This window comes from Gymnodraco acuticeps, unplaced genomic scaffold (genome assembly GCF_902827175.1).
Source record: "Gymnodraco acuticeps unplaced genomic scaffold, fGymAcu1.1, whole genome shotgun sequence".
Taxonomy (NCBI): Eukaryota; Metazoa; Chordata; class Actinopteri; order Perciformes; family Bathydraconidae; genus Gymnodraco; species Gymnodraco acuticeps.
The window spans coordinates 97083-120721 of NW_022992067.1; the positions used below are offsets into that span (position 1 = coordinate 97083).

Genomic DNA, 23639 nt, shown 5'->3' on the forward strand with positions numbered 1-23639 from the left:
GAAGACTGACTTTAATTCTACCGCATACTGTTGCCCTCAGGCAACAAACCACTTTTTTCGACCTCACACTGGCCCTCTAAATATATATATATTTTTAAATATACACAATGTCACCTGACATGCTGGTGTCCAATAAAATGAGGGAATGATATGGGTGTGGCATTTTGTCTGGGGACGGAGCAGTCCTTTCTGCAAGCAAAACTGCAGGGGACTCAGGGCCACCACTTGGTAAGATACATTTCACTTTTTAACATATTAGAAATGTACACAACTTAAAATAAAAAATACATGCATGTGCATGAATACGTAAAGAAGTATATTTGATTGTTTAAAGACTTATTATGTATTTATTAATTAGCTAAAACTATGTTTTTTTGTTCGTTGCCTCAGGGCAACACTGTGCCACTTGGACCACTTTTTTCCAGGCAATATCATACAAGTGTGCTCAGCTGTAAAATGATAAACCTAATCAATGTTTTTACATCTACTGATATTTACAGGGAATGGACACAAAACATGTTATGGGCAGAAGGGACACGGTCAGGCTGTTAGGGCTATTCCGTCTGACAGTGAGGACAGTGAAGGTCAAGATAGGGTTAGGCACACAGACACAGACACACACACAGACACATACACACACACACACACACACAGAGAGACATACAAACACATACACACACACATAGACAAACACATACACACACACACAGAGACATACAAACACATACACACACACACATAGACACAGACACACACACACACAGACAAACACATACACACACAGAGACATACAAACATGTACAAAAATGACATACAAACATGTACAAAAATGTTTTCCTCCCAAAATAAAAAGTCATGCCATAGAGGGTTAATCAGAAAGTCATTGAGAAATGTGCAGGCCAGAAGGAAAGGAGGGCAACATTTATATTCAAGTAGTGCTAGTGTCCATGAATCACAATAAATGTCCTTCAACATTACAGTGGTGTTGTAGGCTGTTTTTTTTGTGCCCCCCCTAACATTTTTAGCATCAGAGACATGGTTTTTATATATCTGAGACCTATAATATATGCCTAAAAACAGTATAATAGGAGACCTTTAACTTCCAAAAATCTCGCCCCTCCAATCAGAGACAAAAGGCAAATCAAAAAGCATGGCAGTCACTTGCCTGTTAGCTGTTTTAAGAAAGAAAAATAATTGAAACAAAGGTAAACGGACTGTAGTGTCCGAACTTTACTCAGATCACTAAACGTACATCTCATTTCCAATACAACATCTGAAATTCTATTCATAAACCAAAACCTGTAAGTCATACAAGAAACGACAGAAATAAATCTTAGGATAAATGTTTTAATGATGTATAAAATACATTTAACTTTTTTTTCAATAATAAAAACAAAGTGGTTTGAATTTCAGGGTGTACGATAGATATTAATATGAAAATAAGTAAAAACAAAACTGCCCAAAGCACTACACATGACAAATAAGAACGCAGATATTTGGCTACACTGAGGGATTTTTTTCTCTTTTCAAGTAAACTTGACAAAGTATTTTTCTTGGTGTGCCTCATTGTTTATATTTTCTTTCAAATAAAGAGCCGTAAGGTCCTTAAAGTAGAATTAAGCAAGAATTGGACCCACTACTAATAAAATGAATACATATCTGAGCACGGGGGGCTTAACTCTGGACCACCACACACCTCTGGCCTGAAGCTCCAATAATAATAATATACTGTACAAAGACTAACAGCCCTAGTCTTAGTGTGTTTATGAAGGGGGTGGGGGGTGGCTGCTCTTCCCTTGGCTGAAATAGTGACCTCCAGTGGTGGGATGGGGCTACTGCACAGTTCGGGGTCGGAAGAAGGATTTCTCACGTCTGTAGAGCAAGACTGCCAAATTCTGTGAGATTAAAAACAGAGTTATCATTGGTGAATAATGCTTGCTCAGTTGTCATGGAGATGGCTTAGTTGTCATGTATCGTGTAAGCTAGGTAAGAAACTTCAGTGACATGATAACACCTGCCAACAAATAACACTGAGATCACGTGAAGACCATGAGATGCAGTTGAAAGGATTATCTTTGGGTTTTTTCACAGCTTCGTTGAATACTCAAATCTGGTTGTTCAATTTGGACATTCAGCAGCCTGCTGTTTGATGATAGTAGAGTGTTGCTATGGACGCTCTTATCAAGGGACTATGTGCAGTCATATCAACAGCAGAAAGAATTTAGATCAATTTAACATCAGCAGGAGCGAAAAAAAACATTCATTTACGATACTTCATCAGAGACACTGTGGAATACTTTTAGAAAATTCAGTGTTATATTTGCAGATAGCACACAACTTTGGATCCTTGATGGCTAACTGTACCCAGTGAAAAAAGGAAACTTAAGAAGAGAAGGAAGAAGTTGAAAGACAGATAAATCAGCAGAAGACAGAAGTAAACACTAAAGGGAACAGCAGAAGAAGACAGACAGGAAGTAAACACTAAAGGGAACAGCAGAAGACAGACAGGAAGTAAACACTAAAGGGAACAGCAGCAGAAGCAGACAGACAAGAGGCTCATCTCAATTGAATATTTCACCTCCTCCTTTCCCTCACTCGCGTCCCTTCCTTGCTTCTTAGCTCCGCCCCCGTAAGACGCGAGCGAGAGACACGAGGAACAAACACCCTAAACACCCTTTACTTCTGGTGGCGCAGTGTATCACCCGTCACTGGACTTCCCTCCACATCAATCCCTACAAACCTGGGATTTAGTTTCACATTGAAATGATTTCATCTCTTCCATCCATCTCTTTTATTATAGTTTTCAATGTATTATTTTCGGTCCTGTATTTGTTTTTCCAGGTATAACATTTCATTTAAGTTATAATTATAATCATAACAATAATAATAATTGATGGATTAATTTCATTATGGTATTTGAGCTTGTTTCAGATCAACTTTTGTATTGGATGTTATTATTTCATTTGTCCTACAGAAGAGAGACACAAATCACTAAAAGATGTATTAGATATGCTACCCGTATTTATATCCTAAATGTTTGACGTTCTGTGGGTCATGCATCAAAGTTATTATTTTATAATCAAAACATTATTATTGAATTTGTAAGTATATTTCACATACTTAATGTTTTTATAGAGTATGATCTCCTCATTGTTTGAGATGTAATACATTTTACTCTTAATTAAACATTTAATGACTGATCCTCCTTTAACGGTAAGATCAGCTGCAGTGAGCAGAGGCTGTGAAGGTGGGGGCAGAGTCCTGCACGGGTCTGATTTTCAAGACCCGCTCCTGCCTCGCACCCGCGACGTACAATACCGAACCCGCCCCGTTACCCGCACATATTGCTAATTAGTTCCGCAACCCGCCCCGACCCGTCGGCACAAGATCCGCAACCCGACCCGAACCCGCATAGCCTATGAGCAGTGAAAACCTGCAATTATTAACACACGCAGTTGCATATATTTGTCTCAAAAAGCGTGGGATGTTGGTTATTTTCTCCAGGATGACACCAAAAGCCTCCCAGACGTTGGATTTCGCTCTTGAGGAAGTGTTATTGAAATTGCTGTATTCTCTGCTAGAGAGCTTCACCTCAGCCATTTCGAATGTGGAGAATTTACACAGCAGCAGATTGATGCGCTGCAGAGGTTACGATTATGCGCGGTCCCGCGGGGGAGAGGTCTGAGGATTTAAACATTAAACTAAATTATTATTATTTTAATATATTTATTATGCAATACCCGCGACCCGACCCGCATCATCTTTGTTTTACCCAGAACCGAACCCGGAAAAAAAGCGTTTGAAAAAATACCACCCGCGAATCACCTTTTTTGCGGGTCACCCGTCGGGTACCCGCGGGTACCCGACCCGATGCAGGACTCTGGGTGGGGGCGGAGGTCTGAGTCAGATCAGCTGCAGTGAGCAGAGGCTGTGAAGGTGGGGCGGAGCTCTGAGTCAGATCAGCTGCAGTGAGCAGAGGCTGTGAAGGTGGGGGCGGAGCTCTGAGTCAGATCAGCTGCAGTCAGCAGAGGCTGTGCAGCTGGGGGCGGAGCTCTGAGTCAGATCAGCTGCAGTGAGCAGAGGCTGTGCAGCTGGGGGCGGAGCTCTGAGTCAGATCAGCTGCAGTGAGCAGAGGCTGTGCAGCTGGGGGCGGAGCTCTGAGTCAGATCAGCTGCAGTGAGCAGAGGCTGTGCAGATGGGGGCGGAGCTCTGAGTCAGATCAGCTGCAGTGAGCAGAGGCTGTGAAGGTGGGGGCGGGGCGGGGCTTTTATACGCGAGTAGTGAAAACACTTCCGCATAGTCTGCTCTCGTGTATCCTCCCTTTCGTCTCCTCTGGAAGCTTCCTCCATCACCCCTCCTCCTCCGTGTGCATTTCAGCAATTGGGACGTCCTTCAACATGGCGTGTCTTGATCGATTTCCGGGTCAAGTCCCGGAGGAGGGGGAGAGAGAAGTCGAGCAGGGGTATTGAGATGAACCTAAGAAGTAAACACTAAAGGGAACAGCAGAAGACAGACAGGAAGTAAACACTAAAGGGAACAGCAGAAGAAGACAGACAGGAAGTAAACACTAAAGGGAACAGCAGAAGAAGACAGACAGGAAGTAAACAGTAAGAGGAACACAGTTTGGGCTCTGCAGAGTTTAAGGACTTGTTAGTGGAACAGAAACTGAACAGACTATGACAGTTACAGAAATCTCCATCAGTGTGGCTGTCACAGCACTCCCAGCTGTTGCTATGCAGTAGATGGACTAGAAGTGGAAACAACATTTTATTTGTTCATATCAATAAAAACTGGTTTAATTCAATATATTGGGTCAAATCATTGATTAACTTAGTAATAAGCGGGATAATGTGCAGTAATCCGGTCAATATGGCGAAAGGAACCCTGAGTGATCAGGATCTGTCATTCAGGATGTTTTCACTATTCTGAATTGTTATAGCAACACAATTGGCACAATTAAGGCATAAAGGCAATAGTGCAAACCCAGCAGCTGGAAACAGAGCTACAAGCTGGAGCTGCTGCTACACTTCCTCTCTCTTTCTATTCTCTGGAGAGGCTCTGGCGCTCCCTGTAGGAAGGCTTTGGGTCGGACAGCTCAAGGGTGTTGTGGCTTGGCCTTGGCCAGGCCTTGATTTCATTTCATGAGCAAGTTGAAATATTACATTGGCATGTCAATTATTTAACACTGAAGACACCGTTTTGGAATAGTTGTTTGTGTAGCTGTGATGATGATGTCCCTGCTGTACTCTCCTACTGCTTAACAGCAGTCATTTCTACAACATATTGTGAATGTGATTTTTTATTTTTGCAAGCATTGGGGGAGCAGCAGTTGCTCAGTATGTAGGGACTTGGCTTGGGAGCTGGGCAGCAAACCACCACACTGCCCCCCAACCCCGGGCCTCTGCAGCCCACTGCTACTCACACAGGAGAAGTTAAATGTACAGTCTAAATCTTACAGTGTGCGGTCTGCATGTGTGACAATTAAAACACAGTACTGACTTCCTGTTTCTCCACCAAACTAACTATACTACTGACTACTAACCTGCTACTGATCCCTTTACATCCACTCATTACAAAAAGATACGCTGATATAGAACTTGCTTTTGACAAAAGTGCAAATGAAACCATTTGGTAAGAATAGGACGCACCTTAACTCTTTCTCCCCCCCTTCTCTCCCAACATGCACGCACGCACGCACGCACAAACGCACACACACACACACTCTCTCTCTCTCTCTCTCTTCTTTGGACAAGTTGTAGAGGGGCGGGGCTCTGATGTCCATAGTAACAGTGCTCAGAGCAGGACACAGGGACAGTCCCCGCTCTTCTTTTTCCCTGTGTGATGAGCTTGGGGGGGAGGACTCTCCATCTCCTGAAACTTTCTGTGGATGAAGAACATAAAGAAAGATAGGAATGAGTCTTTCTAAAGTTGACTCCCTGGTCATGTGTGTGGGGGTGTCCCCTTGATATTACACAGTGTAATTTGATTGAATTTTGATATACTGAATATTAATAAATGCAGGTTCAAACTTAATAAGGTCTAAGTAAGAAGAATCTTAGCGTTAAACTGTATAGTCCCGTACTGTAGCCACTGTTTTCTGCTGGTAGCTGAGTCTGTAGACTTGGCTTTGGAACCAGATGATCGCTGGTTCAAGTCCGTGAGCAAGGTGCTCCCCAATGCAGAGGGCAAATGTTACTATGTGTGTGTCCATGAACATGTGTGTAACCAGTAAAGAGGGTTTCATGTATATTCATCTATTTTTTATTATTAATCAGATTGTAAGGTAAGACCATTTTGGATGCTATCCTGATCTCCAGGACCTTAAAATGTAACCAACTACATATTTTGATATTTCTATCAAATATAAATAAAAGGTTAATACATTCTTACTTCCCATGTATTAGAAATGTATGTATTAATTACATCAAGTCATCAATACCAGTCAAGGCCTTCATTTCAGAGTAATGATTTCATGCTTTCAAGACTTTTTAAGGACCCGCAGGATCCCTGTACAAACCCGTGTGCAGTGTTTTGGCATCTAACAAGCCTTTAAACATATATTTGACCAACTGCACCTGATAATTTGTACCAGCTCCAAGAAGCATTCATCCACGTTGTGGCGATTCTTGGCAGAAGCCTCCATGTAGTGGATCCTGTTCTCTCTGGTGAACGCCTGGGCATCCTCCCTGGAGATCTGCACACAGAGCAAACTCAATCTGATCCACTGGCCCGCCTCCTGTCACTCTCGGTCCCCATGAGAGATAAGGCTTTTTTTTAATACAAATATAGGAGGATATATGTCTGGGACTAATGGCGCTTTTCCACTGCAGGACCAAGCACGGCTTAGTACGGTATGGTTAGGCCTTGGTAGGTCAGGCTCACTTTATGCTGTGTTTCCATTCCAGTTTACCAACTGGGGTAATAACTATAATAACGCAGTGTAGGCGGGCGATCGGCTGTTCGGCGGGCGGAGCGACGCTGCGTAAAACTGCTGTGACGTCATCTTCAATGCGAACCACAAAACATCAGCCGTTAGCTGTTAGCCCTCAAGCTCACAGCTCCTCATATCTGTTCAGAAACTAGACAAAAGTTAAACAAGTACAAACCACAGACTGTCTGTGTCATGGAGAATACAGTCGCTGCTTTATTTATGTCTGTAGGCCGTTGTTGTGAGTGTGGACGGTCGGAGCATATACTGCGTTAGCTTAGCCAAGCTCCATTCAGAAAACACGCATTTTAAAAAGGTTTTTCGCCTGCCGTCTGTCTGTCTTGTCAAAGCATTAATTCATGGTTTTTACTAACCGGTATCAGTATGTTGTTACTTCGGCATCATTTTGAAACGTGTATTACAATGAAATCACAGTAAAATATGTTCATGTTGTTGTAGTTGTAGCCCCCTTGCCAGCGATTCTCTCTGACCATTCAGCAGTCGAGAGTGTTTACGTCTCTAGCTTAGCATATTCAGCCCGGTTGTTGGCCCGGTAAGAACCTCGATTTTGGAGGGCCAGAAAAAAGGTGAAAAAGTAGCCCTGAGCCGGAACCCCGTGCTACGTGCTGCAGTGGAAAAGCGCCATAAGTTAGCTTTCCTCAAACACAACATAACTAAATATAACAATTCTACCAGGTTACTGTTGCTGTTGGAGTAGAGGCCGTAAAAACATTTTTGCATTAACTGATTATTATGGAGTATTATGTTGATGGCTGTAAAATAATGACACCGACAGTTATTAGATTGGTTCCATATAAGCTCATTTAATAATACAATTAAGCATGCTGGCAGGTTGTGTTTTGTTTTCACATTGAAAGCCCTCCACATACACTGCATCCCTGCTCACCAGAGAGCCTTTCACCGAGGCAACTCAACAAAATAGGTAAAGAAAGTTTCCCCAGCAGTGTTAATTTCGTCAACGAAAACTATGGGGAAAAATGGTCGTCAACGACCTTTTTTACATGACTAAGACGAGACGATGACGAGCTAAAAATAGATTATTGATAACGAGAACTATGACGAAATGTATATTTAGTTTTCGTTGACGAGACGGGACTAAGGTGTTAATGGTGGACTATCGGACATTCAAAATGCAGCATATTTTCCCCCAAGTGTCCGTCTTGCCTGTCAAAATGCATCTTACGTTTCTAACTTGCAATAACATTATTTCCGCTCTCTTCACTCCAGAAGAGCAATCTCCCTGTGTCGCTCTGTGTGCGGGGGGCGGGGCGGGGCCTAACAGACACGCTGCAGCGGACACAGAGATCTGCCGGGGACGGAGCGTTCAGAGAGTATAGAGACACTCTACAAGGCTCGATGTGGAAAAAGCTTGTTTGCCATTAGTGTTTTCGCGTTAGCGCGTTGACACGAGTAGAGTAGTCTGTCCAAACAGCTGGCCAAAATGCGTCATATTCAATCGGAGAAATGCAGAATTGTCATTGTGCAGATTGGTCCATTTCAGAATAATATATATGATATGTTTTATAATGATTGATCATGAAAGTGTTCTCAAAGCTGGTGAAGGTGCAGCTAGTTTGAATGACTTTGTATACTGCAGGGTAGCTGGTGGATTTACTCCAGGTGGAACTAAAGTCTGATTCAACACTTGGTTAGATTTCACATCATTCATCCACATCTGTGAAGTAACTAAAGGGATTAAATACATAGTGGAGGAAAAGTACACCATTTAACTCTGAACTGTAGTGGAGTAGAAGTACTAAGTAGCAAAACATTTAAATGTAAAGTACAAGTACCTCAACATTTTACTCAAGTACAGTACAATATAATAACATAATTATACATATTTTATTTATTTATTTCACATGTAAATAAAGCAATGTTAATTCGGTTAACAATTTGTTTAGTTTTTCCCTTTAAAAAATAACAAAAAGTACCTACAAGAATACCGTTAAGGTACCGGATCGATAAGCAGTTTCGATAAGACTAGTAGTACCATTAAAAACCTTAGCGATACCCATCCCTATATATTACACAAGTAAAGTGTTAAGAGAGTGAAATGTTGCTTTACGAATTTCAACACTTGATGCTGTCACATTGATTCAAATGTCAGAAACCTGTATTTGCCTAACTGAATTAGTTTAAAGAGAGAAAACATTTTGACTAAAAGTTGACTAAAACGTTTTGAGTTTTCGTCGACTAAAACAAGACTAACACGTTTTGAGTTTCGTCGACTAAAACTAGACTAAAACTACGAAGGATAGGAATGACTAAAATGTGACTAAAACTAATGATCATTTTCGTCTAAAGACTAAGACTAAATCAAAAACAGCTGCCAAAATGAACACTGTTCCCCAGGTAGCAGAACAACCAGAGGAATGTTATCCAACAAAAGAGCCCTGTTGATGGAGGGAAAAAAAGGCGCAGAGAAAGCATTATAAAAATGTTCTCTCTACTAAACTACATCAATAAACAACAAACCTTCTATTTATCAAAACCAGTGGATGTTTGCTCTGCCTTCATCAGAGCACTGAGTTTGGGTTACTGATCTTTGAGATTCTTTGGTCACTAGCCATGCTGCTACAGTAGCCATGTTGCTAACGATGTTGTAGATTGATCTTGTCAATAGGAAAACAACGGACAGGACATGGGTTTTTAGTGGACCTTTCCCATTTATCTAATTCCCCTCCTCGACTCCTATCCTCGTGTCTTAGTCCCGCCCACAGGAGATGAGAGCGGAGGAGTCGAGGAGGGGAACCCGAGGAGAGAGGAGGGGAAGCAGCAGGCGGTTAGAGAAATGAGAACTCCTCTCCTCTGAGCGGTCATTTTAAAGAGACGTCCATTAATGATGACAGGAGGCACAGCAGCCCTCTGTCTGATGGACAGATGTGTTCATGACCACTTATATATTTACTTTGATTCATTCACAGTGCGGTATAATGAGACAATAACAGGCTACAGATGCGGACACACACACACATATATTTATATATATTACAATTTCAGAATCAAACAAGTATGAGAGCACTCATAATAACGTAACACTATCAGAGACTGGATATATCCCCCCCCCTCTCTGGTCACTACAATGGGGAAATGAAATTACGAGCCAAAAGTTTTATGCACCTGTATATTACTGAGTGATATATATTATACACACTGCTCTGCTTTTTGCACGGACCTCAGCAGCTGTTCTCACTGTAAACATTGCGTTGCGATTAAAGCAGTTAATAAAATATAAAAAACAGCCTAATATCCAGGGGATGCAGCATGCAGAGCTGTCATTGGTTGAGATCAGTCCGGCCGTGCGTCACGCCTCTTTTAAAACATCACTGTTGCCAGAAATACATCCGCGGAGGATACATCAGTGTTTCCTCGGTTATAGCTCCTCCAGAGAGCCTCCTCGATGCTCGATCCTTGATGCTTGATGTGCATTTAGTAGGGGTGTAACGGTTCACAAACATTTCGGTTCGGTACGTACCTCGGTTTTTAGGTCACGGTTCGGTACGTTTTCGGTACAGCAGAAAAGATTATCACAAAACATAAAATATTTTTTGGGGGTTTTTAATTATTATTAAACTGTGAATAATGTATTCACTCAAATACATTTCGATGAACTGAAATAATCTGTATTTGAACTTTACTGTAGCCTACTAGTACTCACAATACATAAAATATTAGTTTTGGGTTGTTCATTTATTAAACTGAATATTCACTAAAATAAATACAAAATATAATAAAATAAACATTAAGGTGCAGCATTTCGATGAACTGAAATAATCTGTATTTGAACTGTACTGTTTTCATGTTTTTTTAAAGAAAAATGAACTTGTCCACATTGCTTGCCGAAAGGGCAGATCTGCTGGCACTAACAATGTCTCCTGCTGTGGAGAACACCCTCTCTAGGGACAGTGGCAGCAGATACAGCCAGGTAGCGCTATGCTAACATGGCAACATAAGGATACTTGGTGTTTGTAATAGCTTTGGCTCGGTCTGAACTTGTTCGAGTGGTGGAGGCTTAAATGCTAGTGGGAGTTGGGTTTTCACTTCAGTCTTTTTTCTTTTGGTACTGGTGATATTCACGTTCGGGTGATGCCTTTTCAAGAGTGTGCAAGTTTGATGTATTGCCAGCCGCGTAACCGATTTTAGTTGAACAATGCCGACCTGTCTTTGTCCGTCATCCTTGTACGTAACTGCGAAACCAAAATGTTCCAAAACCGGAGACTTCAATGATGCTGGAGGATTTTCGAGCTCAACTTTATCTGCGTTCGCCATTTCCTCAAATGACTGACTAAATTTGAACGCATCCCTCTGACCAGCTCTCATAGTATGCCTCTCGTCCAATGAAATGACTTGCTCGCTCTATGACGCGTTGAACACAATGTGAGCAAATTACTTTATAGGATATACATATTTTATACATATTTGTACTTTTATATTCGGCATTGTGGGAAACGGTATTTCGATCTCTCTGTCTGTACACACAAATTGAAAGATTGACAATAAAGTTGACTTTGACTTTTTGACTTATAAAACAGCCTGTCCTAGAGAATACAAAAGTGGCTTCAACAAAGATTATATTGTCACAGAAATAAAGAACCTGAACCTGATTGCACAACAGCTACATCTGAAGTCCCAGGCTCCTCCTATAGAACAATGAATACCATCTGAAGACACTAGGGGGGGTTCTATTTACATTTGTATGTTCTTAAACTCCCTGAAACTTCCAAATCCTGTGAAATAACTGATCCGTTTCCCTGACTTGCACTACAGTATTTTCCAGGAAGCAGGGATAATGGAAAGCTAGCGACTCCATTAAGCTGCATGAGGGTACTGACCACTCTCTGATGCTCCAGGTCCGCCTTGTTTCCAACCAGCACCATGGGGAAGTCATCCCGGTCCTTCACTCTCAGGATCTGCGTGTGGAACTTCTGAACCTCGTGGTAGCTGCCAGGGGACACAGGGAGTAATCAGCACGGTGTCAAGAACCACACAATCATATGCATTCTGATCACAGGAAGGAATGTGTAATATACAGATTGACACAATATGAACCAATCCAATCAGCTCCGCTTAACTCCCATTACCTGCCCCGGTCGTTGAGTGCAAACACCAATAGAAAGCCTTCTCCTGAGCGCATGTACTGCTCCCTCATCGCTCCAAACTCCTCCTGACCGGCTGTATCCAGGACTGAGAGAGAGAGAGAGAGAGAAAAATTAAGACATTAACCCTTTCATGCATGAATTATGAAAGCCTCAGTCAGGATTTTTTTACCAAGTGTTATTATTGCTCTTGGTGCATGAAAAACAAGATTTGAACTTTTTTTTTTTTAATCTAGTTTTTTCAAAGAGATTTGTATATGTCCACTCAGGTGGACAGTATGCGTTAAGGGTTTGAACTGAAGAGATGTACATTTTGAAAAAATGATAAATAAAGATGTGCAAACTTAAAATTACATTATAATAACATAAGTATGTTGATTTACGGCCCAAAAAGATATTGCAGATGAAGTATTTTCAAGAATAACCAGGGCCAGGGGCCAATTTGAGGCCCCACGCACAGTTATTTGATGAGTGCTAGTGGAGCCTCGCAGCGGCGAAACCGTGCCGTGCCACCCTAATTGCGCCACATAAGCGCATAGGTGCGCCTCAGGTGAGGCCCCGCTCCACAAGGTGTGGCCCCCTCCACAAGGTGAGGCCCCACACAGTCTGCATGACCTGCCTGTAGGGAGGGACGGCCCTGGGAACAACAGCAGCAGTAGCAGTATGAATTGTAGTTGAAATATAGCCAGTGATGCATGACGTCCACTGTAGTGGAGAGGTGGTTAATCATGATTTCCTGCAAACATAACATCAATACTTTGATCATTTATGAATTATATGATTCCTTAGTTGTTACTTGATGTCACCACATGTTTTATACCTGCAGGGGACGCTTTCCATAAAAGGATTGGCAGGATATAGATGGGTGACTTGGTCCATGTGGCTTTCTGTCGTCCATCTTGGTTTAGAGACATGTATGATGCACTTACACTGACTTGGCTCTGAGGGGCAGGGTATGGGATGATGCAATAGGGTCCTATGTAGTGGCTGATGGTGCAACTATGCAAAAAAAAAACAATGCATATACAAGAAAACGCCTTTTGAATAGCTGTCCACTGTAGTGACCTCTATGCATGAAAGGGTTAATACAAAGTCCTTTGTTATCTCCTTTAGGACACACTGGAGCATCCTTTACGAAAAGGGAAGGAGATCATGCTGTCCCACAATACCTTGTGGTCGCAACATTTACGGTTACACAACATTCGGCCGTTCACGGAAACAACCGATCGTGGGCGAAAAAATGATATCATGGAAATTAAGGTACTTATTCAGCATTTTAGAACGTATGCAGCAACTTGCTTAGGTGCTTGGTTTTTAATGTTCAACACTATAATGATCAAAGGACAAATATGAACTGATCAAATAAAGTCAACATTTCAGTGTTTACTGACATGTTGGGGGTTTCTTAAACATGTTTGAATGGTGATATACACAGTGATGGGTTAAGGCCTAACAAGTTCATAATAAATACATTTGTATTTATCTTGGAATATTTTCATACAGTCATTCGTATTGGGCTTCATGTGGATTAATACGTGAGGACCGGAGGGGGGGGGGGGGGGGGGGGAGTGATAACAATAAGTTTCACTTTCCTTTTTTATTTCAATTCCAACTTTGGTCATGAAGAATATGTTTCTCTGTTGTCCACGTTCATAAAGCATAAAGCAACAGCATCAGAGCACGGTGCAGAGTCTCTAGATGAGTTTACAGTAGTCCCTCGTTCTTATTAAACATCCATGTTGTAGTCCGCTGTATAGAAAACTGTAGTTTCTATAGTTTCCCCACAGCAGCAGACGCACATTCATGACGTCCGCTGGAGCATCATAAACACGTCGGATAGTGAAAGTGCAGTCGATTCTCTAAAGTACCGCAGTCTCTTCTCCTAAGTCCTTTTGAATTCTCCTATCCACTATCCCTTAACCCCGTGACATTTCACTCAGAGGTCAAGGGATAGTGGATAGGAAAAGACGATAGGAGCTGATTTTTGAACAATTCGACTGCAACCGTACAGTGACACAACATTCGGCCGTTCACGGAAACAACTGATGGTGACAAGAAATGCAGATCATGTGGTTACGGTGCTTATTAAGCATTTTACAACTTATGTCATCATTTGTTGAAGTGCTTAAATGTTTTGAACTTTCAACACTTTATTAAATCAAAAATAAAATCAGGTAACAGTTTTACACTGAGCTAAAGGAAAGGCTTCTCTCACAATTTCACTGCAAACACAGAGAAGAAGAAGAAGAAGAGGCAAAGTACAGTGTTTGTGAGGTCAGGTGTACATTAACTGCCGGTTATGATCTTCTTTTTAAAATAGAACACTTATATATATATATATATACATTATGTATAATTCGTTATTTTATCAGAGAAACAGGTAATTATGGGCAATCAGCTGTAAAAACAGTCCCTGTGGTGCATGTGTAAGTGTACTGCATGCTGGGAGAAGTTGTGTTGAGCTGGTTAGTGGTAGTTTGAAGCTGGGATTCGATACCAACCCAACACAAATCCAAACAGGACTTGAGGATGACGCATGAAGTGATTTTTGAATATTATAATGCATGTGATAATACTATACTATATCGGACTGTCGGCCATATTTGATATTCACACAGAAGAGCGTCATCACAGGGTGTGCTGCGTGTGAGGTGACTCATGTAGGAGGGGGCAGGGCAGCACACTGCTTCACTTTAGTGTACGCTTCTTCCATCAGAAGATTCACGTGACAGAGCTGAGCAGGTGTTCTGATAAACCTGTCAGAAACCAGCTGCTGTTACTGCACATAGTTCCAGGACCCTCACAGACTCTTCCAATACTCAATTGGTGTACACTTTTTAAGTCTATTTACTTGGTTGATATAAATGACATATGTACTTGTTTACTTAGAAACATTTACAAAGAACTAATGGAAATGAATTCCATTCATAAAGACAAAAATACTGATACTATCATGTTGTTTACGCACCAAACTCAGTCCTTGAGATACCTTGTAAAGAAACAGAAACACAATGTGGGAAGTTATGTTTTAATCTCATCTTAATAATTATCTAAGTCTTTGAGGTTTTCCTTTAAAGCAGCTGATGTGATGAGGCAGGACCTTAACATGTTCCTGCTGAGCTCTCTGTGTGTGTGTGTGTGTGTGTGTGTGTGTGTGTGTGTGTGTGTGTGTGTGTGTGTGTGTCACCCTGAACACCACCCACTGCTACATCTGTGCACAAATCACTCTGAGACATATTGTGTAGCAGATAACTAATCTAAGTGCTTTTAAAGATGGCTTATAATACTTCAGTTCAGCAGAGAAGCTTAACTTGACTTTGAGTGGACAGTAATGTTTGTAAAGAGGAAGGGAGAACATTCAGAGGGTTCTCACAGTGGACTTCAATCCACAGCGCAGTAAACCAATGGTCTGAAGAACAGCCAGAGTCCTGGAAACAGTAGCTGTACACAGGATGATTCACATGTGTGTGTAGGGAGACAGCAGTGTGAGCCAACCCCAGCCTGGCTTCCTGCACACTGGCCAAGCACAAGTCCTAACAAGGGAATTCAAGCTCCAGAGAGCAAACACTGTCACAGTGCAACACACCCTCAGTGTTTTAAACAAAGCCGTACACACACTCTGACAAACATTAAGAAGTACGAGCCTTACTGTCCAGCCGGGTCTCCTTCCCCCCAACGGTGCAGATCTTGGTGTAGGAGTCCTCAATGGTGGGGTCGTAGTCTGACACAAAGTAGGACTGTGGGATACACTCAATGTTAATAACAAAGTACTTCTGTTTATACTGCTCAATACTTCAACAAGTACCTGGCTCCATAGTGACAGTTGGAGATTGGACTTTAGTAATTGCTAATGAACAAGTATTTTATGGTCAAGGACAATCCTAATGATACTGGTAATAACATTCTTTATAATGACCGTGTGCCGATGAGAAGAATCTCAAGTCTTCTCCAATACAGCATGATGTTTATTTTGTAAATCATGGTCCCATTTGCAGTAAAAGAGATGATAGCATTGGTATGCTTTAGGGCGGGTCTTCTTTGTGATTGACAAGTCAATACCACGTTTCAGTCCGGTCTGGAATTGTCTGTGTTTTTGTCCACGAGTTGGTCTACTAAATGTGTCCTGTTCACGTGAGTTGCTCCAGGTTAACCGACTGTGTCTCACAAAATGCCAAGTCCATAAACCAAAGGACGACCTCACGGTGGCAACGTCCGCTTTTATATTCACTCAACAGTTTACCTAAGTTCTAGTTTGTTCTTTAGTTGCTTTGTAAGAACAAGTTGTATTTAATGTTAATGTATGTTCACTTGCATTTGCCACAGTCACTGGGTAAACGTGGCTCTTTGGAGCAATGGCTGCCCGGGCAATACAATGAATTGACTAGCAGCACGATGAAGTATATGACATTTGTAATTAATACAAAATAACAATTTGCGAATGCGTGTTGGGGATAAAAAAAAGTTCCTTCACTGTTAAAACGGAACACAAAGGGACCATGTGCGCACACATAGTGAAGAGCAGAACGGTCTGCATCTCATCACCGAGCCAAATGATCTGGCTCAGTGAAAAGACACCAATTCCCATGAACCACTTCATAACTCTTTTACTGGCCTTGCCCGTAGCTGGTAACAAAGGGTCATGGTCTCTTCTGTGTTGTGGTGAGGCGATACGAGCAGCCAATCAAAGTCACACAGGTGTGATGTGATTAACATCACAGTGAGCCAGAGCTACAGAGCTCACAGGAACATCCTCTGTGTGAGGATTACTTCATGAAATACTTTAACAGAGCAACTTTCAGAGGATGTTCCGTTCACTGATAAAGCTGAAACGTTTACTTCATTACATGTAGTATGTAGACAGATTGCACATAACTGGATTAGGTGAGGTGAAAGCTGTTATGGGATGTCAATAAAAAACAATGTTGCCAAAAGGCTAAATCTCGTATTGAAGTGAAAGTAATAACACTTTAGTGTACAAACGTGGTAGGCCTACATGAGGTATGTATGAGCATCACATCTTGATACTTCAAAGTTCAGGAAGTAGTATGCAAAATGTCATTTGATGTCTAATTTAAAGAATATGTAACTAGTGCTTGAGTGCAGTTTGTTACTTTTCACCACTGATGCAGAGCAGACTGGCGGTAGGCCTCAACAAAGACTTAAACATGGCACACACAGAGGACAGATGTTACAGATGTTTCATACCTGGATGAACTGGATGGTGAGGGCGCTCTTCCCCACCCCGCCCCCACCCACCACAACCAGTTTGAATCGTTCTTCTTCTGCACTCATCCTGCCTCTGGTCCGGCCCTGTTCCGATCAACCGCCCAGCAGCACAACAATCCAAAGTAAAGTAGATCCGCCTCTTCACGGAATGTGAGCAGAGGAGCGCGGCATGGACGACTTTAGCGACAAAATGGAACTCCTCTACCTGAAGCTCATGTCCTATCAGTCCTGGCCACAAAAGTCCCTGAGTCCACCGCCGCTCCGCCGAAGTAAAGACTAAGATAACCGAGCTTTAGCTTCAGGTTTTGGGCTGAACAAATCCGTGGAGCTGCTTCTCTGCTCGACCTCCAGCTTCTTCTGGGGGCGGGACTGCTTCCTCTTTTCTTTTTTCTCGAGAAACTTATGCGCACACACACACACTCACACGCGCACACACACTCACACGCGCACACAGACACACACACACACACACACACACACACACACACACACACACACTAGTCGGTACTTCACATACTTTAGCTTTCTTCTTAGTGAAATCTGATCGGTACGAATTCCACCATCATGTGTCAGTTTCCTTATTTGGTCATGTGGAGTGTCCGTGACATAATTTTAACCGACTGGCCCGCGCATTTGAAAAGCAGCACGAGGCCCGAAATATTTACTGTCATTATATTTATCCATAATAATATTACATTATTTAAATAAACAGATGTTGTCTCCTTAGTTTACCATCAAACTTTTCAGTAATGTTTGAGCTGGAACAACACATGTAAGTTGAGAATGAGAAACCACTTCTTCATGGTAAACTTTGAAAGGTTATAGTGACTATTACATGTTATCTGTAAACCGTGTACAGCCCTCTATGCTGGAGAAAGCTGCCCTGAGGCAGCACATACCTCCCTCTGGCCCCCCGCCAACAGGCTGCAGTCTTGCAGCCGCTGGCGTGCAGCTACATGTCTGACTGCAGCACAATATCCATAAGAACAATGACATTGACTCAGTTAAAACAGAATGAATGCTGCAATTATAATGACAATAATGTGATGAAATGTAACTTGTGTTACGACTGCTAATAATATAATAGCATGAGTTTATTAATGATATGGCAACATTAAGCTGATGGAATACAACTCTTGAACAACCGGTTTGGTTAATCACTTTCATTCGTAAAGAAAATATAATACTCAAGAATGAAAGTCAAAAACAAACAGACTTACATCTCCACTGCACTGTTAAACTTTGTCCCCCATAGAACAATAAAACCTCACTGCTTGCCATACACTTTCCCTCCGGTCTGCTATGCTTCAATCTCTGTGTACAGTCCGTTATCCTTTAGGAACATGTAGTGTATGCGCAATATCAGCGAAAACAATGAAGGGGTTTCCACATCCAAAACCTTTGTAGTGTTAGTTGAAATCATTCATTAGTGATTACACTATATTCTCAATCAAACTGCCCCCCCACAGCCAGCCCCTGGTGTTCTGCATTGTACCCTGCTTGATATCTGGACCTTTCTTTCAGCTGGCATTGGGCCCACTGTAGAGCTTTTTGCAGGCCAATAGATTGCCACCACATACAAATTCTGACGGCCATTTTACCAGCGCACAAGTCTGCATGACTACACCCTCACCACATCATTACTTTTGCACTCCTGCCTTTCCTCACATCCCGCAGGTGTTCTGTGGAATGTGAGGAAGAAGGGGAGATTCAGAGAGAACACTGGCTTCTTAGGCAAAGTAAAGGTTTAGAAACAGAGGTAGTATTTTCTGGTGTCAGGATTGTGATGAGTAATATGATACCTACAAACTAGATACCTATCTTGGGAAGTGCCGCTCTAAACCGCAACTGATAAGAAGGAGATGAGACACGTGGACATATCATGTTTAATCCTCATCCGTAAACACATCTCACGCAAGTGGGCAACAAGTCTTTTTAATAAATGAATCTTATAAAAGTCACATTTTGCCAACACGATGCAATTGTGTAGGTGTTTATTATTAGTATAGTATAATCCTTATTTTCAGTTCTGCAATAAATAAATAGGAGACAGGAGTTCTCTCTCATGACACCATGCTGCCACAAACAGAAACAACACCCTCAGCACCTGTACGGCAGGCAGGCTGTCCCATCTTAACTGGGGGGGACAAACAGCCCCCCCAGCAGGATCCTCTCCCCACCAGCCCAGCAGCTTGTTGAGCAGCCCCTGCTCCTTCATCTCTGATGTGCTGCACTTCAAGGGGGGGGGGGGGGCTGCTCCCTGTGCCTGGGGGGCCGTGTGGTACCCAGCTCACTGCTGTGGAAAGTTTGAGGTGTGGAGCTGCACTTTGCTTGCTGGCTGCAACCAAGTGTCCCTGACAGCTGTGAGTGTGAGGGCCTCTGCGGGGTCTGTCTCTGTGTGGCCCCTGCTCCTCTGCTGAGTCTCTGTGTGGCCCCTGCTCCTCTTCTGAGTCTCTTGTGTGGCCCTGCTCCTCTGCTGAGGGAAGATGAGGGTCCGGCTGCTGCTGGGAGTTGAAGTTAGTTGGGAAATGAGAGGGCCGGGTGGCTCTTTTCACAAAGCTGATAAAGAGACAGGAAGTGGTTAGGGCCTTGGTCTGCAGGGCTCACACCACTCATGATATTCAAAACAATCCCCCCATCCACGGTGTGGTTAGACATCAGTATTATTATAAAGAGCGCAACAGTTAAGGAACGTATCCTCTTCAGAACTCAACATGTGAATGGCCACAGAGGAGAGCATAGCCCACAGTTACATTTTGGAAGGCTTTGAACTGAAAAAATATATATATACATATATATACCTACATATATATATATATATATATATACACACACATCATACAGTAACCAGTCAAAAGTTTGGACACACCTTCAAATTCTAAGTCTTTATTTATTTTTTTCTACATTGTACATTTATACTGAAGACATCAAAACTATAAAACACATATGGAATTATCTAGTAAACAAAAAAGTGTTAAAAAAATCAAGAATATGAGTTATATTTTGCTGGCTAGAATGCTGTGGTAGCCATGCTGGTTAAGTGTGCCTTGAATTTTGAATCAATCACCAACAGTGTCACCAGCAAAGCCCCCCCACACCATCACACCTCCTCCTCCATGCTTCACGGGGGGACCACACATGCAGAAACCATCTGCTCACCTTCTCTGCGTCTCACAAAGATACGGCATTTGGAACCAAACTAATAATAATTATTCTTATTCTTAAAATCAATGTGGTGTACGTCTTGACGTGCCTTAAAAACGGTGGGCGGTCTTTAGGTGCTCCTCCAGCACAGGTGCTTCTCTTCCACTGAGTTGAGTGGTTCTTGTCATAATATGGATTACAACAGTAGTCAAATAGGGCTTTCCATTGTGCACTACCCTACCTCTGCTCAACACAGAGAGAAGCCAAGAGTGTGCAAAGCTGTCATCTAAGGCAAAAGGGGGCTACTTTGAAGAATCTAAAATACAAATCATATTCTGGATTTGTTAACACTCTTTTGTTAACTAGATAATTCCATATGTGTTCTTTCATAGTTTTGATGTCTTCAGTCTTAATCTACAAAGTAGAAACAATTGAAATAAATTAAAAACTTCGAATTTGAAGGTATTGCTAATGCCATTGTTTTAAGTTTGTGTAGTCCTCAGTCTCAAATGCTTAAATTGTTTATGGAGGCATTCAAATGTAAGAGTGGTAAATGAACACTGAAAACTCTTTTGCATTAAGTCATACAGGGATGTATGCTGACATTGATTGCATGTGGCACAGCCCTACCTAGAAACATTTGACCACTGGGATTTGAACGAGTGTTTTTACAGAGATGATGGATAATTTTGCGACATGTGAACAGAGTTCCGGCAGGTCCTCTCACCTGCGCCACGTCCCTCTGCGCCCCCAGGTAGAGCCGCGGCAGGATGAGTGACAGGGGGGTCTCCGCGTCCCTCTCCCGGGACAAACCCATATCTGGAGCACAAAAAACACTGCATGTCACCCTGCAGGCTTTTGTGAACATAATCACATTGTGAACATGTGCTGTTTTTTCTATCTCACGCAAAATATCGATGTATTACTCACTGTAAGTGTTGATATATTCCTGTAGAATCCCACAGCAGCTCTCCGTCTGCAGACTGTCCTCTGTCCTCACTCTGCGCACACTAACTGACTTCCAAGCGATGAGCTCACTCCAGGGGCGGACTGGGACTAAAATTTCAGCCCTGGAATCTGACCCAGTCCAGCCACATGTCATGTCAACGGGGGGGGGGGGGGGGGGAGATCAGATAAAATAATACAGTACTATTAGTTATTAGAAATCAGAGAAGAGAAGAGGGAGGACACTCCTCAGATGTCTTAACACATGGGACATCATAATAAACAGTACACACACAAAAATCAGCTGTTTATTAGGCTGCAGTTTAAGGGACCTAAAAGAAATAAACAAGATTGTCTGAGGCGGTTTTGTAAAACCTAATGTTGGGGGATCAGCAGTTTCTTTAGTAGGTTGCTTTTTTCTGCAACTCTGTCGACGACCAAGTCATTGTCGAGGGACATGAGGATGTCCTTTTTCTGTTGACATAAGCATGAATGCTTCCAGGTGTTCTTGTGACTGTGTGCTCCTTATTCGGCTTTTGATGTGCTTGAGTACAGAGAAACTTACTTCTCTCACAAGCTACCTGTGTCCCAGGCAGAGTGAGAAGAAACGTGTATCCTAAACCAAGGAGCTGATAGCCATCTGTGAAGAGGTTGTAGCGTTTTCAGAAGTTGGTAGCAACATTTTGAGCATTCTTTACAAGAGTTGCACTGTTAGTTTAAAACCTCTGTCTCTTCTTCCTCACAACCAGAGCAAAGTCTTACTCTGTACTCTTCAAGTGCAGACATTTTAAGCCGTGGCCACTGGGCTGCCAGACACTTCAACTCAGACTGCACATTTGCAGCAGTTGCCCTGCTGTCAAACCTAAGCAAGCATTTGCTATAGATCTTGAAATGTAGAGTCAGGCAGAGTTCTGCTGAACACACTTGGGGAACGTTTCTTGGATCATGGACAGCCAAGTCAGCATACAGAGTGCCGTGGGTCATGAAGCGTCGTTTGATACTGTCTGTGACAGTATCCAGGACCTGGTTATGGACCTCTACTTCATAGGCCCTGTTTGCATCTGTCCATCTCTCATCACTTGCCATTTCGCCAGCCATCATCTTCCTTTCCTGTTCCTCTTCAGTGGAAGTGTTGTTTCCAACTCAAGCTCACAGTCCTCTTCTGCCTCCAGTTTTGCATTTGCCCACTCAACAAAGTATCAGCAGCTGTCTTCACTGTCATGACATCTCTTGTCATGTTCATTAGTGCATGTTGAGTGGAGAGGTGGAGGTAAACGGTACTCCACCCCCCCCCCCCCTCCCTCCCAGTGAGCTGTGGTGTTCCACAAGGAAGCATATTAGGTCCGTTTACTGTTCCTAATTTATGCAAATGACATGTCATCAGCATGTGACTGCAACTTGTTCCTGTTCGCGGACGACTCAGCCCTGCTGGTCTCTGACAGGAACAGGTTGCAGGTGGAAAAAACCCTCAGCTCCGAGCTCGGTAGAATCTGCACCTGGCTCGCCGATAACAAATTATCATTCCCTGGGTAAAACAGAGTCCATTGTCTTCGGTTCAAAAAACAAACTCAGCAAGACCGACGGCTTCTCAGTTGCAGTGGGTGACAATATTGTCACAAGGAAAGATGAAATTACATACCTAGGTTCCATACTAGAGGCAAACCTCTCCTGTGATAAAATGGCATCCAATGTAATAAAAAAAGTCAATCAAAGAACTAGATTCCTATACCGGATCTCCTCTCTGGTAAACAAAAACACCCTGAAAACTCTGTCAGGAGCACTCATTCAAGGGTACTATGACATGCTTGCACGTCATGGTACCATAGCACCTCCAAGGCGCTAAAAATAAAAACTTCAAACATCGCAAAATAAAACTGGTCAGACTACTGCTTGACCTTTCATCTAGAACCCACCTAACCTCTGCCCACTTGACAACCTAGGATGGCTTAGAGTAGACGACAGAGTACAGCTACTTGCAATGGGCCTGGTCTACAAGATCCACTACACCTCTATGGTACCCATGTACATGTCAAAATTCTTCCAAAAGGTCAGTGAATACCATGATCAAACACCAGACACCTCTCTGTCTCACCCCACTCTCTGTCTCACCCCACTCTCGGTCTCACTCTCTGTTATCACAAACAGTACTGTATATTTGTAGATCTGGTATGTCATAAATGTCTAGATGTAACAGTACTGTCTATCTGTATGTCATATATGATATGATGAATTAAAATGGTTACCCTGATGTAAACAAGACGAAAGTCTTTCTCTGG

General features: G+C 42.5%; 1 protein-coding gene across 2 annotated transcripts; it reads right to left on the minus strand.

Moving 5' to 3' along the window:
- Positions 1-1327: 1327 nt before the first annotated feature.
- Positions 1328-17659, minus strand: rras (RAS related). 2 transcript variants are annotated; one of them, XR_004567677.1, is made up of 7 exons: positions 17254-17658; positions 15698-15785; positions 12034-12136; positions 11785-11893; positions 6576-6694; positions 5649-5881; positions 1328-1895 (listed from the first exon to the last, which is right to left on the minus strand). XR_004567677.1 is itself a non-coding variant. In XM_034202276.1 (6 exons), exons 1-6 carry the CDS (start codon positions 17338-17340, stop codon positions 5794-5796), a joined length of 594 nt encoding a protein of 197 aa, XP_034058167.1. In that variant the 5' UTR covers positions 17341-17659; the 3' UTR covers positions 3734-5793. The 2 variants fall into 2 exon arrangements, 1 of the variants encoding a protein (XP_034058167.1); XM_034202276.1 differs by lacking the exon at positions 1328-1895 and having other exon boundaries at positions 3734-5881; positions 17254-17659.
- Positions 17660-23639: the final 5980 nt, after the last annotated feature.

Excerpts from the sequence above, each read along its gene's own strand:
- rras (XM_034202276.1), bottom strand. The coding sequence starts at position 17,340 with ATGAGTGCAGAAGAAGAACGATTCAAACTGGTTGTGGTGGGTGGGGGC. Across the intron at positions 12,137-15,697 it reads GAAGGAGACCCGGCTGGACA|TCCTGGATACAGCCGGTCAG; the intron begins GTAAGGCTCGTA and ends TCTCTCTCTCAG. Across the intron at positions 11,894-12,033 it reads GCACTCAACGACCGGGGCAG|CTACCACGAGGTTCAGAAGT; the intron begins GTAATGGGAGTT and ends GTCCCCTGGCAG.